The 17,042-nt window shown below is 33.3% G+C and overlaps 1 protein-coding gene across 3 annotated transcripts in view; it reads left to right on the top strand.

The window, feature by feature from the left end:
• The window catches only part of CSMD3 (CUB and Sushi multiple domains 3), a 573,013-nt gene that overhangs the window by 271,083 nt on the left and 284,888 nt on the right, over nucleotides 1-17,042 (top strand). For all 3 annotated transcript variants that reach the window (XM_058831785.1, XM_058831783.1, XM_058831782.1), the window contains 2 exons: nucleotides 8,895-8,998; nucleotides 14,568-14,680. In XM_058831785.1, the coding sequence (XP_058687768.1) occupies nucleotides 8,895-8,998; nucleotides 14,568-14,680 (217 nt within the window). The remainder of the gene's footprint in view (nucleotides 1-8,894; nucleotides 8,999-14,567; nucleotides 14,681-17,042) is intronic.

Raw genomic sequence — 17,042 nt, 5'->3', positions numbered from 1 at the left:
AATCAGAATAGAATAGTTAAAATAAAACCAAATCTAATTCAGCCCCTTCCCCTCACCCTGCAGTACCTCTGCTCTCAAAATCTTGTCTTGTAAACTCAAAGCACATTCAGAGTGCAAACTGAAGGTTTGCACTGAGACTTAAGTCACAGTATGTTTCCCAGGTTTCCATCCCTTTTGGGATGTGTGGCTGCCCATCAGGTTAGGCTGACATCAGTTAGTGACCTCTCTGCTTTCTTTTGAAACAGATGGTTTTACCCTCTTTAGGATTAAAAAAGGAAGATTTCTTTGCTGAGTGGAAGGATATCCTTTCTGAGTAACTACCGAAAAGAAAAACCAAAGCAGGGGCAAATTAATTTGAAGTCCTCAGTCCCTTCCTATGATTGCAATAATTTTAATATTTGAGAATATATTTTTTTCTTTTTGTAAACTCTGAGACTGAGCTTAGTTTTCTGAGGGAAATATGAGTGTGATTTTTTCATTGTGGTTTTATAAATCAGTTGATTTTTTTCCTGCTTATACCTATTACTATGTCTTTATAATGGTCCTGCCAGTCATACCACCTTTCAGGGTATCTAGATCATCTTCATCTCCGTAACTGTGAAAAGAAAAAAAGGAAAAAAAAAAACCAACCTGCAATTCTGCAAAGCAGTTTGCAGCTGGATGGTCCCCACCGTGTACTGGTATGTGGGGTAGTTCCTGCCCAGAGACTTGACTTTGCACTTCCCTCTGTTGAACTTCTTGAGGTTCTTAATGGTCCATTTCTCCAGCCTGTTGATGTCCCTCTTCATGGCAGCATGGCCCTCTGGCCTATTAACCACTAATCCCTTCTCACTGCTGTGGCAAACTTTGTGAGAGTTCAGTCTGCCCCATCATCCAGATAACCTATAAACAGGTTAAAGAAGACTTGTCCTGATATTGACGCCCGAGATACAGCATGAGTTACTGGTCCCTAACCAGACTGTGTCACTGATAACCATCCTCTTGGCACAGAATTTTGTCCTGTTTTCAATCCACATTGCTGTCTGCTGAGCCCACACATCAACAGCTTGTCTATTAATATCTTGACAATGCCAAAGGCCTACCTAAAGCCCAGGTAGTCAGTATCCACTGCTTTTCTCTTGGCCACCAGGCAAGTAATTTAATTATAGAAGTCTATCAAAGTTTGTCAAGCATGATTGCCCCTTGGTAAAGCCATGATGTCTGCTCCTGATAATTTTCTTGTCCTTAATTTTCCAGGATTAGCTGCTCCATGGTAGCAGTAATATTAAATAAAATTATACTTAGTATAAATAATTTAAATAAAATGATAGCTAAGTCTTATAATAAAATGATTGTTTAATATATTTTCCTTATTAAACTATTTTTTTATAATCAAATGTATGATAATACAATTATTTTGATGGAGGGACCTGTGATTCTTTGGAAAATTATGGTGTTAAAGAAAATCAATCATACAGCGGCATTCCCTTAGCTTGTACCATCAGATATAAATGCCCATCATTTACTTAATGGGAAGTATTCAGACATCTCAGCACAAAGGCAATTAACCATCCTGAAGGCATATGAGGACACTTGGATACAAACAGGATGTGTTTTTTTCTCCTTGCCTAATTTCACTTCAACAAGTGACAAAGGCAACCAGACATCATTAGGAGTTGTTAGGCAGCTTTTTCCTTGCTAGAGCAAACAGTGAAAAATGGAGAAAATAGGTATCTTGTGAAAATTTTTAAGTGAGATGGATTTCCTGCTGTGGTAAGTATATTAGGATCATTGGTTTTTGCAAGATAATATTTGCAGAAATAGATATTTTGTAGACCAATAACAATATCTTGGAACTAGAGAGGTGCCCACAATATTCAAGTTCTAACATTTCTTCTCTTGCAATCTAGGTACAAATGCTATTCCTACATCATGTTAACGTTAGTTACTGACGAGCTGCGTCCTTCAATGTCTAGATCAAAAATTTTATCTTTTTAGTATCTTAATAAAAATAAGTGAAATTACCTTAATTTTAAGTACAACTTCTAATAATTTTTACAAGTAGAATGAGACAGCATTTGCAAATATTAAGATACTTAATGTGAGAAAAAAATGTAAAATCCAATCTGAAATAATTGCCTAGAGGCTAATATTCTGTCTCCCAAGATAATAAGTTATCTAAGAGTTTTTCTTGTTGGGAACATGATAAACAGAAACTTCAGTAAAAGAAAATGTGTTTGCTTAATGATTTATTTGCACTCATTCATTTCCCTTTGTGGAAATACTGAAAGTATTGTAGAATGTTGTATTGCTCTGAATAAACAATCTCAAACTCCTGTTCTGAATGCAAGTCAGAAAAATATGCCATACTTCTATGTAAACAGAAAACTATAACATGAAAAATAAAAATATAATGTCTTTATGCTGTTAATTTACTGTATTTGTTCTCGGGACAAGATAGGACTATCCATTTTTTTTTAACTACTGTTCCTCCAAAGTAAAGGATTCTAAATTAAATAATATAATAATATAATTAATTTATGTGATTTAAATACATATCTTTTCTCAGCATAGACATCCACATATAAATGCTTAATCTCACTTTCTAAACAAGAGTAATAGGTGCTTCTAAGATGTGGTTGATCTAGTATGAATTATCTACCTTTTGATGAAATAGATTACACTCTAGGCAGGTTTTTTCACTTTTTTTTGAAGAAGCCTACATCAACATAGTTGTTTGCACTGTAGATGTCTACACTTAAATATGATGAATCCTATTTCAAAGAAAGGGACTCAATAACAAGTGACTATCCATTTCAACTGGTGAGAATTTATCCCCTGTAATTATAATGAGCATTTATCATCTAGCTTTGATTTCTCTAATGTTCAGTGAATCTCCAAATTTTCTTGTGCCTTTTTCCCCTCCTTGCTTTTCGCATCCTGTCTGCTACTCAAAGATTTAAGTAAATTTGAAGGGATACAGGTGTTCTAAGATTTAGGCTGTTTCATTTTGGATTACGTTTTGTTCATATAATATGCAACTTCAAAAGAACCAATTAAACTATAGTTATGTTACACACCAGTTCTTAGATATGTTACATTCTTGGAAGGATATTTTAATTCATATTCATTCCTTAATATTATCTAATATATAGTCATTTAATCTGTATCTTAATGCTTAACTATTCGTGTAAGAAGAAATGATACATTGCACCTTTAGAAACATCATTATTTTACTGATAGAATGTACCATTTTATGGAGTGAAAATGTTACTCTACATCCAAAAATATTTTTAGAGTTACATTTTCATTGGAAGACTCAAAATAACAGATGCACATATAGAAGTAAGTGTAACTTTGTATCTTTACTCTTCCCCTTCAGAAGCAGTTCTGAGGAACATACACTTGCCTGTTACTCACCATTCTGCTTTGAATGTTTTCAAATTTTTCAAAGTTGAGTACTTCACCTGGAGCGCTACTTTCCGTGAAAAATCTTCAGGGAGCTAATTTCATCAGGAACTAGATGCAAATATTGAACAACTGTCTGGAAAATCTGTTGTCTGGAACACATCCTTCTGAGCATGCTCTCTCTGAAAAGCTGTAGGAAGTTCTCGGGGTAGTCATTATCTATTCAATAAAACCTTTTCCCATTTTATTTCTGAGCTGGTGTTTTGCCCGAGGAGTGGGTTCTAAAGGATATATTCCAAGGCACAGAAAGAAGGCACACCTACTGAAATTTGTTAGAAAATTAGATCTCTGCTCCCAATGATTCTTTTGAAAAAGCTCTTACAAAATAATTGGAAACCAAAGAACATAATTATAATTTTCAGAAAATTATTTTTCAAATGAGACTTTTTTTTCCCTGTAGAGACTGGATAATACTTACTAGTGTTACTGCCTCTTATTACAATTTGTCTGGGTTTATAACTTCAATTTTAATAAGGCATTCAAACTCTTTCATTACTTTTGGGTATGTAAATAGCAAGAGCAGCCCAGGATGTAGAGAGACTGTTGACTTCTGTTTAGCTGCTTTTTATTTTTTTTATTTTTTTATTTTTTTAGGGAATCAAGAGTACCCAGGTCAGCATATTTTATTTTGCATAATTTGGTAATTTATATAGTGTGTATTTGGAGGAAGATAAAATTCAAAATTCCTTTTTCCTCATAGGAGTGTATAGGAAAGTATTTAATAATATCCTCTGGAACAAAATTGAAGATACTATTAGCCTATATCAGAGCAATTGTAGTAGTCTGATACCTGCTGGATTTATCACAAATGTTACTATAAAGGCATAAAGCTTTTAGAGACTACTGATTATCTCTTTCTAAAAAATAAAATATAGTAATTATTATATTGCCTAATTTTAAGATATTTTTCTCAGTTCTGAAGCAATGCAGATACATATCTGATATCATTAGTTGACTCATTATTTGTGAAATGACAGCTCAAAACTGGTGGCAAGCTGTCTGAGATGGAATCTTTGAAATTTTCTTCTGCCTTCCAGAATCAACTTTTGGTAGTATAATCCTTTTATCCAGAATCTTATAGCTCAGGCATATCATTGATGAAATATTTTTGTTCATAATATTGTTCTCTGATGTTATACCTTGTCATTTGAAAATATTTTGTGGTCCCTCATTTTTTCTATTCAGCTTTGAAAGATACTGGGACAGTAGATAAATGCAACAAATGCATAAATACATTATAGCATGATCAATGTTTGTATACATCAATAAACCCATGGATATTATTTCATTTATATTAATGCTTTAATCTTGCTCTGGAAAACTGGAAAAATTGATTTTACTGGAATGTATAGGTCAAGAAAAATACTTCCCACTGCACTTCTGATTGCTATGGCATCTATTAACCAGATCAATAGCACACTTTAATAATGCTAGTCTGATTTAAAAATATGTATAATATGGCAATAAATCATCACAGTTTTCCCTGAAGTGTTTATTTTTATGAACAACAGACTAAAAAGTAGAATTATTCTAAGGTTTTCCTCAAATATTAAACTGATTCAAGGATCAACCAACCTGCCAACCAACCAGCCACCCAACTTTGGTTTGCCATTTATAGATTTTTCAGAAAAATTAACAAAGACACTGTTAGGTAATTGGTAAAAGCAGAATTTTTGGAAAGTTTATTAATAAATTTTCAGTTAATTACTCATCTTTCCAAAAATTTCAATTTTTATTTTCTAAAGGTTCTATCACAATCAATTTTAAGTGTTGATATCATCAAAAAACCTTTTCATTATTCTGAAGGGAATAGTCAATATAATAAGCACTGCAAGTCCGACTGACTTGGAGTGTGGTCAAACTAAAGCTGACATTGTAAAACAAGGACTCTGAAAACATAGCCTCATGACTTCTTATTTTCTTACTTGGCATATTTGGAAGGATTTGAAGTGCATTTTGTATTGTACACTGTGTGTGCACTGTGCATGTCAAAAGATGAATTTCCAAGTATACAGGGTTTATTTTTACAGTAGGATCATGTAAAGGCTTGTACAGCTCATATGTAATAAATTAGCATCCTGTTGGGTATTGACAGCTCTGCTGCTTCTGTACATTACTTTTGCTCAATTTGTGCAAATTCCCATGAAACAAAATGTCTTCAATATCAGCTGACAAGCACATTTGTTAAGTAAATGGCAAGTTTACTTTACTAATTCTGAAGTTTGTGCTGTAAATCATGTAAGGTTATGTTAAACCTAAGCTTGAAATGGGTTGTGTATTAACTGTTACATACAGGTCGTTTACCTTTTAATGACCTGGAGTTATGAAATATTTCATTGAGACTATAGAATGTTTGGAGTAGCCATTAGCAACCAGATTTAACTCTCTTCCAGCAGGGGTGTCCATGTGTATGTGTATGTGCATGTGTAAACAAAATGATTTACTGTCTGAGTGAATAATATTTTACTTTTTACTATGCTTCTATTTGGTGACTGCTCTTTCTGATTTTGATTTATTAGTGTCAGTTTTGCACAAAGATGAAGCATTTTCTAATTTTTAATTGAATCAGAAACTTCTAAGAGGAAATCCTGGTAAAAGACTCAGAAGAATAAGATTATCAAATGCTAATATTTCAAATTATTTTTAGTGTGTTGCTATAACATATTTTATTTTTTATATGTTCTGACATTTTTGAAGTTATTAATGACATCATTGCTACTTACTGTCTTAAAAATATTACTATTTCAAAGAATATGATAGAAGATAAATGTAGAATAATCTATGCTCTTGTGGCTTTAGAGAACTACAGTTTTTGATGCCATACCTGTCCCATTGTCACAGTTTTAGGTGAGTTACAGAGAGTGAGACAAAAATCTTATAATTAACATCCTTTTCTGAAAAATATTAATGGAGGAAAACCAAATTTTAAACTTTTAAAATGTACATCTCTTGTCACAGAAAAGAATTTCAGATTGTAGAAAAGTGAGAGATTATATCAGAGCAGCTAGATTACAAGAGAATCATCAATAATTTGGAGATTCACTAGAGACAAGTGGAAAAGCTTGAAGGTGAAGCCTAGTACAAAGGTTGAAGCTGAAGCTTACGCTTTGAACAAAAAAATAAATTTTTATTATTTTTCCATGTTCCACAATATTCCTTAATGAGACAGATATTTTTCAGGGAGTTTTCTTACCTTTATATTTGTCATTCCTAATTAAAAAAAAAAAAAAAAAAAAAAATCCCTTGAAACTTATATTTTACTTACCCTCTATCGTCTCCTCTGATTAAATATACATCACATGGGATAATGTTGATTGTGCTAAAGAATATCTGTTTTAGCTTTCTGACTCAACATTTGAAGACAAGTACTTCGATTACTAAGAGACTCATGCCTTGTACCAATTTGGTGGTACTCAACAAGTAAAAAATATCTAGAAGGATATTAATTTGAAAAAATATCACCACTGCACTTACCAGAAAAAAAAAATTAAAAAAAAAACCAATCAGATAATGAGATTAGATTTCTTCATGTGTTTAATGGAAAACAGAATTAAGATTTCTGGTAATGAATTAGTTATACAATTTTAATACTATCTTCCTTTTTTTCTTATTATGTATATGGTATAGATGGTTTTGCTGCAATATTATTTCAAAATGTATTTTACTGTTAATAAATGAAATATGCTTTCAAGTTGAATTCAATACTAACATTATTTGCCCATGTTTTATTGTGGAATCTTCTGATGTAACTGCATATCTTGTTGCACAGAATTTAAAAGTGGACCAAAAATAACGACTTTTTTGGTTCGTTGGTTTGGGGGTTTTTGTTTTTGTTTGGTTGCTTTTTAAGTACTGAATGAAGTATGGGTCAGCCTTAAATGTAGTTATGGATTTCAGTTTAAATTCTTATCTTTAATATTGCAAATTCTGTGGCTAGAACAGTACAAAATACAAAGAATGTTTTTTTTAAACTAATAAGATTAGGAAGATTTATGTGTGGTTTTCTCCTCTTTACTCAATCAGAGCAAATCAGCTGCTTGCCTACACAATTTTCTATGTCCTTTCCATCTGTGTCCTTTTAACTCTCTGCATTTGACGCAGTCCCGGGGGTATGGCACATATACGTGTACACACACGTATATGTACACACACGTGTTTATATATGTGAATATGCCAAACTGGCTGTTCTTCAGTGTACTTATATCACCACTTACACCTCTAAATGAAAGTGTTTCTCCTCCCTTTGGAACAAATTGCAAACCCTGGAATAAATTGCAATCCTTGGAACATATGCCAGGTTTCCAACTTGCCTGTACTAGCTTTGCTTGTAGAAACATGTCCTTCAATTACCAGAACCCCAGTGTAACAAAGGAATATGAGCTTTCAAGGACATGATAATAATCCATCAGAATGGCATCCACATCTTTAAACAAAAATGCTCTCAGTTCTCAATTATAACTATAATAAAATATGATTTATTACAGTATTAAAATTCCTACATATAAGTATTCTGTCATTTTTATCCACATGAAGTTTTGAGGAGCTAAAGACAGAGTTACCATGATTAATACATGGGTGGAAATTATGTCCCTTCCCTTCCCTTCCCTTCCCTTCCCTTCCCTTCCCTTCCCTTCCCTTCCCTTCCCTTCCCTTCCCTTCCCTTCCCTTCCCTTCCCTTCCCTTCCCTTCCCTTCCCTTCCCTTCCCTTCCCTTCCCTTCCCTTCCCTTCCCTTCCCTTCCCTTCCCTTCCCTTCCCTTCCCTTCCCTTCCCTTCCCTTCCCTTCCCTTCCCTTCCCTTCCCTTCCCTTCCCGTCCCTTGTAAAAAATTCATCATTTTCTTAAAATGGTGCTGAAATTTTTATCTTTCAGCAGAAATATGCATAGAGTGGTTTAATTTACAGGATATTAAAAATGGCCATGATTCTAATAGTTATATTTTGCTCAGCTTCATGAATTAACAAAATTACTTTTACCTTTGATTCCTCTTTATCCTTCTTGAGACAGATTATAGATGTCAGAAGTAAATTATTTTCTTCACCTTCACTGCATTTACTCAGTGATGTACAATTATTTAGTTGGTGTTTGAAGACAGTGGTATTGCACAAAATGCAATTAGTTATCTTGCCCTTTCAGTATATAGTAATCAAAATGTAGTGTGATTACCCACAACTGAAATAAACATGTAACAACTACATAAATAAGTGGAATCATGGTGCTTTGAGGAGATCAGCAGAGTGATGATACCTAAAAGTTATTATATTTCTCATTTCATGGACCAAAACTTTGGGGTTAATTACACTAATTTATTATGAAATATGCTAAACTTATGTGCAATTATTAATTGGAAGATCACTTTTATTTACACTGCTGGAAAGCTTGATTTACAGACTCATCTCTCAAGTATATTTATTTATTTCTAATATATATTTACTTATTTTATTTTGTAGGTTATTCAGATAAATTTTGAAGAATTTGATCTGGAGATTGGCTATGACACACTAACAATTGGTGATGGAGGAGAAGTGGGTGATCCTAAAACTGTACTTCAAGTGTAAGTCTTTTACATTTACAGTTTGTGTACATTGAAGTATGTCGTTAATGTGTTTTGATAAGACTAAGTAATTTTTAGAATCAGGTAAATCTGAACAAAACCTAGCTGAGCCTCTAAAATTACTAAAAGTGACAGTTTAAAGGTATTGCTAAGTGTTTACTGTTCTGAAGTCAGAGACAGTCACAATAGAAAAAGATGAGCCCAGATCAGAAGTTTGAAAGGCATGGGTGGGCATTTATGTGTAGACATGAAAATTTTAGGAACTATTGCACTCCCTTTGTGTGTTCTCAAATTAAAAGTGTATAAGAAAATAATTAAAAAATATACATGGAGAACTTGTGCACAAATTTTTCAGTCTCCTAGCAAGGTTAGCATGACAAAAGATGTACCATAGCATGTTGATCCTAATTTACTTGTTGACTATTATAGATAACTCAGAAGAGCAAGTTAACATAGTGAAGAAAATTCCTAAAGAGAAAGGATGAATAGGGAATAACCTAAACCATATATTGCAAACCAGCGTTGAGTTTTGAACAGATTTTTATCATTCATAGACATTTTTCTAGAATGTGTGATCCTAGATTTATTATTAACAATCAGTGATTAACTTCAAAATCCGTATTTCTCAAATACTTGGCTTCTGGCAATAATACTAACAATTGTCTCAAGAAGACAAGTTCAGAATTTTATTCATTTGTGAAATTTTCAAGACAGTATTATAAGTCAGTGACTCTGTTTGTTCCACAGTCACTTGAACATATGCAGAACACTGAAATTAGGCCTTGTAATACATTGTTTTATGTAACTCTAGTTCTAGTCTGAATAAATATCATATAGCAGAAATTAATATCTTTTAAAGTACATTGCATTTACTTTTTCAAATCTGAGTCAATTTTGCTAAAAAAAAGTGATCTAATGCTTAAAAAAATAATTGCTAGTAAGAGATTATCTGCTATTTAGAAGATATTTTTTAAAGACCAAATAATATTTAGCTGTTAATTTTAATAAAACTGATGTTTCAGCAAATACCTGATGTTATAATTAGTTCAAATAAGTTAATAATTGAAACACAGATAAGAATGTGATACAAGTTTACTGCAAAATATATTTAATCATAAAACAAAAGAATAAAAAATTAGGATTCTTTAGAATGATATTGCCTGCAGTATATTTATTGGAAATGTATTTAAACCATTTTACATATTGTCATTTTCCATTATTCACCATAACAGTGATATGTTTTGTTTGAGTACACTAAACCCAAGGTTTGCCTGTTTTTCTGTCCTAATTTTACCTCATTAATATTTGAAATTGCAAACTTCAAACAGAACATACATGTTTTCTAAGATTTACAGATTTTTTCTAATGAATTCCCCTTTAAATTTATCCTCCAGAGGATTGATTATCTAACCTTCTATTTTTAATTGGTTTTGTAATCATTCTGTCCTTTCTGTTTTGTTCTATTTTGTTTAATATCTTTATCAATGGTCTGGACAAGGGGTTTGAGTGCCCCTCAGTCAATTTGCAGATGACACCAAGTTGGACAGGAGTGTCGATCTGCTGGAGGGTAAACACAGAGCTGAAGCTCTCAAGCCTGTAGTTCCCTGGGTCTTCCTTTCTCTCAGGAGTGATGTTTTCCTCCTTCCTGTAAACACATGACTGCAATGACTTTTTAAGTGATGGAGAGTGACCTGACGACATCAGCTAGTTTCCTTATGATCCTGGGATCTATCTCAGGCCCCATAGACTTGTGACTGTTCAGTTTCATCAGGTGGTTTTGAACCTGCTCTTTGCTTACAGTGTGAGTGACCTCTCTCCTCCAAATCACATGTAGAGAATCGAGGACTTGAGAGAAATAGGATGCCTAACAACCAGTGAAGTCTGAGGCAAAGAATGCACTGAAATACCTCCGCCTTCTCCATATCTGTTGCCACCAGTTCTCCCCTCTTGCTTATCAGGGAGAAACACTGTCTTTGGCTTTTTTTTATCTGACTAATTTCAGAAGGATTGGACATTGTTCCAGTGTCAAGTACTGGAAGAGACTGCCCAGGGTGGTGTTGGAGTCAGCATACCCAGAGGTGTTCAGATGTGTAGATGGACATGATTTAGTGGGGGACTAGGCAGTGTTGGTTTAACCATTGTACTTGATGATCTTCAGGGTCTTTTCCAACCTAAATATTGATTCTAGGATTATTATCCATGAGAAGACCAGCATTTGGCCAGGTAATGATGGTGTAGTTACCATGGTGATGGTGATGATGTACCTTAAATTGGGGAGATATGATGGAGTTAAACAATTAAAATTGTCACAAATATAAGAATTCTGAGTAATTTTTTTTAAATTCAAAATGTTAATTAGAATTGTCAAGTGTTAACATACAATAAGAGAATCTGTTCTGTAAATAACTAGGTAAATGATTTTAAAGAATTATTACTATGAAGATCCTGGAAAAGCAAAAAAAAATCCCCATTAATTTATGGGGGTTTAGTATGTTAAGTAACATTATACAATAAACCACAAGTATATTATTTTTGTTTACCAGTAGAATCATTATTCTGTGATCAGAAGTATCAGTGCTGAAGTTATTAGGATTAAAAAGCATTAAAAAATTACATGGAAGATGGAAGATAATTGAGTACTGTAAAAACCATATAAATCTTTTCTCCTGTGAGCCATGCAGACTTTGTCTGAGATATGATGCATAGCAAATAAATCAGCTGTTGTATCATTTAATTTTTAGATTTTAAATCTTAAAATAATTATCTTTCCTCTGTACAATTGCTGAAGAACATTGGTTTAAATATGTCTGGTTTACATGTTAATAATGTGAAAACATTTATCTTCCAATTTATCAGAGTTAATCAGGAAACTTACCCAAGTGTTTAATCTGCTAGTTTTACTGGGCACTGCTTGATAGGAAGGTTCAGAAGCAAAAACTGAAGTTAAGTGGCATTTCAATAGAATTATGCTTCCTAAATTGATAATTACAGTCCTGATTATTCCTACTCTGCTGATGGTAATCACAGAAGTAGCTAAACTCCAAATTCTTTTCAGCATTTGCCATTAAGTTTCTCTGGGTGCCTGTAATTCTGAGCCTGTATATCCATGCACCCAGCAACATGACAGTCTGCTCCAGCCTGGTGACCCTGGCACCCAAATGAACTTAAACCTGATTTTAGTCTGTTTGAAAAGATGACTAATATGAAGCCATTCTTAGTGCTTTTCTATGGAACTAAAAACAAAACAAGGGATAGAGGGGAAGAAGGACAAAAAAGGTGGGTTCTTCTCCATATATCAGTTGCAGCACTTTTTCAGGATTTTTGGAAGTCTGCTTTCAGCAGCTTGATCTGACAATTGCTGCAGGTTACTTTTAATGCAATATCCATCTAGGCACTGGTTCTTGTAACGTGCCTTTTGAAAATCCAGTGTACAAATCGTGAAATTCAATCTTTTAGTATGCTTGCTGTGTTGGGTGTGCATGTGTCCAATCTTACATTACAAGGTTGTCTTCAGCAAATGGAGAGTGTTATAATCTTCTGAATATCCTCAAACCCAGTCTTCAGTGTACTCTCTCGGGGAGAATATATGTCACTAGGATGTGGGAGGAGTAGTTCTGGAGTCATAGAGGAAGAAGTGGAAAACACCCTGCTGAGTGTTGTAACTGTTAAGCTGTTTAATAAAAAGGGAGACATCCTAATCACATACTTACATTTCTACTGCTGTCAGTGTTCACTATTCAGCTCTTAAAAGGGAACATGTACTTCCAGGAGAGGAATCTAGGTACTGAATCCAGGGTAGAAAAGAATCCAGGAAGAGGAAGCTACATCAACCCCCAGAAGGACAGAAAGAGTAATTCTCAACTGCAGACATCCATTATATTCTTAAATAGCTTCCTTCATATAATAATGTTTTTTCTGGACCTTATTGCTCTGTGGCCCATTCCTAAATGTTTTACGGGGATCCCTAAGGACTTAAAAAGTGGAGCAACAAGTGATTTTTGTGTTCTCTTGATTTTTTTTTTTTTTTTGAAAACACATTTTCAATTTTTTTTTCCCTGTACTATTTAACTGGAAAGTATTTCTTGTTAAAACTATGGATGAAAAAAAGTATTTATAATTAATTTCAGAAAATGGAAATGCTGAACATTTTGATGGATATTTATCATAGAAATTACTCTGTCTGACACAGCAGAGAGATTAATGTTCTCAATGCCCTTCATATTCAAAATACATACTGTCAGTTACCAGTATCAATTGCAAAATTCTGTTAGCCACTACATCAATGCTGTTTCTCAGAAACATCCTGTTAATCTACTAATTTGGCAAAGACTAAACTCACTAAAGACACTTTCCTTTAGTGCAGGAATGAGCAGCTAATACGTTATTTTGGCCAGGCATTTACTTGTTCAGTTCTGGCAAGAGTCTTTCTAGTAGCTCCATCTGTGAACACAGATGTGGGAAACAGACATGTTTTTTTCTCACAGCAGACTATTTAATACAGAAGGAAGCTAAAAAAGACCAGAGGGAAGAACTAAAATTAACTATAAAATACATTTAGAATAGTCCATTTTCAGTTTCAGCTAGCTTTAAAGAATGGTTAGAACTTCAAAAAATGAACAGTTTTCACAGATATACAGTATTGTGCTTGTGATCAACTTTACAAGAATGAAAAATATCTGGAAACTTTTCAGCATTTTATTTCAGATAATAAATTATAACTAAATTTGAGACAAAATTTTGGGAAGAAAATTCAATACAACATAAAACTGCAGCTTTCACATTTCCTTATTGCTATCACACTGTTCATTCAGCAAATAGAATCAACCAGTCATTTAGAATTGCACTGATTTGCACATTCTTACTAACAGTATTGAAATTAAAAAAAAAAAAAAGAAAAGAAAATCAAGTTTAGTTCTTTCTATTGATCAGCATTCTGTATCAGCAGAAGCTTTTAAAGTTGTGATGTTTGTTAGTTTTCTTCATGAACAAATATACAACAGCTGAGTCTTGTCAGGCTGTTCTTCCTTTGTTGTAGAAGAGGTGATGAGAGAAGGTGAGAGAGTGTAGGGAACACAGACCTTCATAATAATGCAGCTATTTAAAAATAACAGCTTTCTTTTAAATATGCAAAGCATGCATTTCAAAGTGGGTAGTTGCATACCATAAAAATCAAAGAATCGTTTTAATGCCTCATTTTGGGCTTCTAGTGCCACTGATAAGCCTTCATGTACCTGAGTAATGGATACTGGATTTTCAGATAAAGTTAAGGATTAGGGAAGCTTCAGGTCTTTCTGGAGCAGCAACTGAAAGTGAGATGAAATATTTAAATACAACATAAGCAGTAGTTGCATGAGCTTATAGACTATCAAATTTCCAGACACTGGAAATGAGAGAGTTGTCTTGGCTGGCCAGCCAATAAATGACTAATTTAGTGTGAGCTGAATGCAATGAATTTAAAAACAAACATTAAAAAAATTCTTGATAGTTATTTAGACTTCTTGCAAAAAGGAAAAAAAAAATCTCCTTACTTACGCTTAATGGCTTCACAGAAATTTTCTTCTATCCATAGGTTAACCGGGAGCTTTGTACCAGACTTAATTGTGAGCATGAGCAATCAGATGTGGTTGCACCTTCAAACGGATGAAAGTGTGGGCTCAATTGGTTTCAAGGTTAACTACAAAGGTAATGATACATCATTGGAAGCAAATGTAATGGTGTGCCAAAAATTAGGCCAACATAATGAAATGTTTTTCCTTCAAATTAATGGATGCATTCTATTTCCGGTTCTGTTGGTTTTAAAAAGAGGAAAATATAAGCTGAATTGTAAGAAATGCAAAAGAAAAAATTTCTCTTAAAGGTCTTTTGTTACATGAAACTGCATGCATTTTGTTTGATGTGTTGTTGCAGTGATTGAGTTTTGTCATGTAACTTTAGTCTTATTTTTTGTTATTTAATATTGACTACTATTAAAATTAAATAATTCTGTGATTATTTAAAGATGAATGTGTAAATAATAATTAATACCTCCCGCACACTTTTTAAAATTAATGCCTATCATAACATAAAAAAAATCACTGCAAGTGAACTTGAATTACTGCTAAGTTTTGAGCCAAGAAAAAGAAAAACCTAATAGTGTTGTTCTTTATGGTTATAAAGTGCATAATGCACTATATAAATGATCTGTTGCTATTTGATATTTCTGGAAGAACATGCAATTTTTATATGAATGAACAGCAAAACAAAAAAAAAAAGCTAAAGTACAAGTTAAATATATATATATACACACATATATATGTGTTTCAGTATTATTACAGAATTAGTTAAATTTGTTATTTTTATATTACTTCTAAACATAGATATAAGTCTTCCTTAGAAGAACTTTATTCATTGTGTGGTTTCTGTCTAGCACCAAAACCAGTTAATATTCGCCAGAAAATGAGAGAGGAGAGGCAAAAGTTAAACCAGTGACAGTGTGTACTAGAAATGGAGCTGATAGTGCTGAGAATCGGCAGATGGAGTGAATGAGCATTTTGCAAATAAACCCTCACAATATGACTTGCTGGGGTTTTTTTCTGTCCATGACTTTCCTGTAGTATAAAATAAAGCTCCATAGTGGTGTGGTACAAGTGCATTTGTGCACTCTTGATATTCAACTCTAGTGGACTAAGGTAGGAAGATCTTAGTACTTCAATGCATGGTAATCATTAAGACCTAGGATTTCCACATTCAGGCTGTTGAAAGGTGCATGATGATGATTAGTATGAACAAGTTTAATATTTTGCTAATACAGCAGAACTAGAACCATATTTGAGTGGAAAAGGATGAGTTTTAGATCTAAACTCTAACTTCCAGAGCTCAAGTTGTCGATTCTTTTATTTACATGATTCTTTCCTGATAAAATTAATTTTACTTGCAACAGTTTTAGTTTGCAGAAGGCAGAGGATTATTGTCTATTCTTATACGCTGTGCCTTCTTTTATTCATGAGTTACATTCATTCTTAGAAGCTACAGTTCTACAAGAATAAAATTAATTGAATATGAATAGGTAGAAGGTTACAAAGGATGAACATTCACAACAGCAGCTCCATATAATCAGCTTTATGATTTTATGCCTAGATATTGTACCTATTTCTCTCTTGCCCTACAAAATAGTTAGTTCACTAAATAGCACTTGAATGCAGCAAGCACTCAATGGATAGGTGTTCGGTGGTGGTGGTGGCTCTGAGGGGGGGATTGCCTTTATTTTCTCCTTTAGTTTTGGTTTGGGTTTATTTTGTGGGATTCTGCACTACCACCTCACTGCCAATCCAGAGTATGGGATAATTTTTAAATCTAAGTTGCCTTCACTTTGATCCTTGGGAGGATGTGTTCATTAGGCATATCAGAAATTGGTCAATGGTCATAAAATAAAATGGAAAGGGTATCAAGGGCAAGTCTGGTTTTAAGGGGTTGTTATTTCTGTTGTTTTTAAAACTGTGTTAAGTCCTTTGTAGTAAAGATAGTAGGCAATGAAAACAGATGTATAAATGTGTAATATTTTGAATTAGGAGCTGTTCTGCAATTTTAGCTTTGAGATTTATGAATTAGAAGTTAAGAGAAAGTCCAATGAGGTAAACTGAGTATTTGCATTAGAACTGTGCATTCAGGGCTGTGACATAACACTGAATTATTTACTGGAATCAAAAATTTGCAAAGAATTTCCCCTTTTCAGAGAATTTTTAGAAATACTTAAGAGAATGATGATTTCTAGAAGTCAGGGTCAAAGAAAATTTCAGTTTAAGTTGTTTCATTAATTCTTTAGAGTGTATACCTAACTTGCTTGTTCATCTCTTGGCTAGATCAAATACATTACTGTTACTTGACCTCTTCCACCTCACAAACTCCACTATCTACTATCAACTACTCAGACACCTAGCTAAGGCTTATACTGTATTTATTTATGCATGTATTTATTATGTGTTTAAGTCTTGTAAATTTATACTTACATGAAAGATACAATTACATTAACATGTTACATTAGATCCAGCAGATTTTTTAACTGAAT

Source organism: Poecile atricapillus, chromosome 2, assembly GCF_030490865.1.
Source record: "Poecile atricapillus isolate bPoeAtr1 chromosome 2, bPoeAtr1.hap1, whole genome shotgun sequence".
Taxonomy (NCBI): domain Eukaryota; kingdom Metazoa; phylum Chordata; class Aves; order Passeriformes; family Paridae; genus Poecile; species Poecile atricapillus.
Note: the sequence above shows the minus strand (reverse complement) of the source record. Positions and strands in the feature narration are given on the sequence as shown.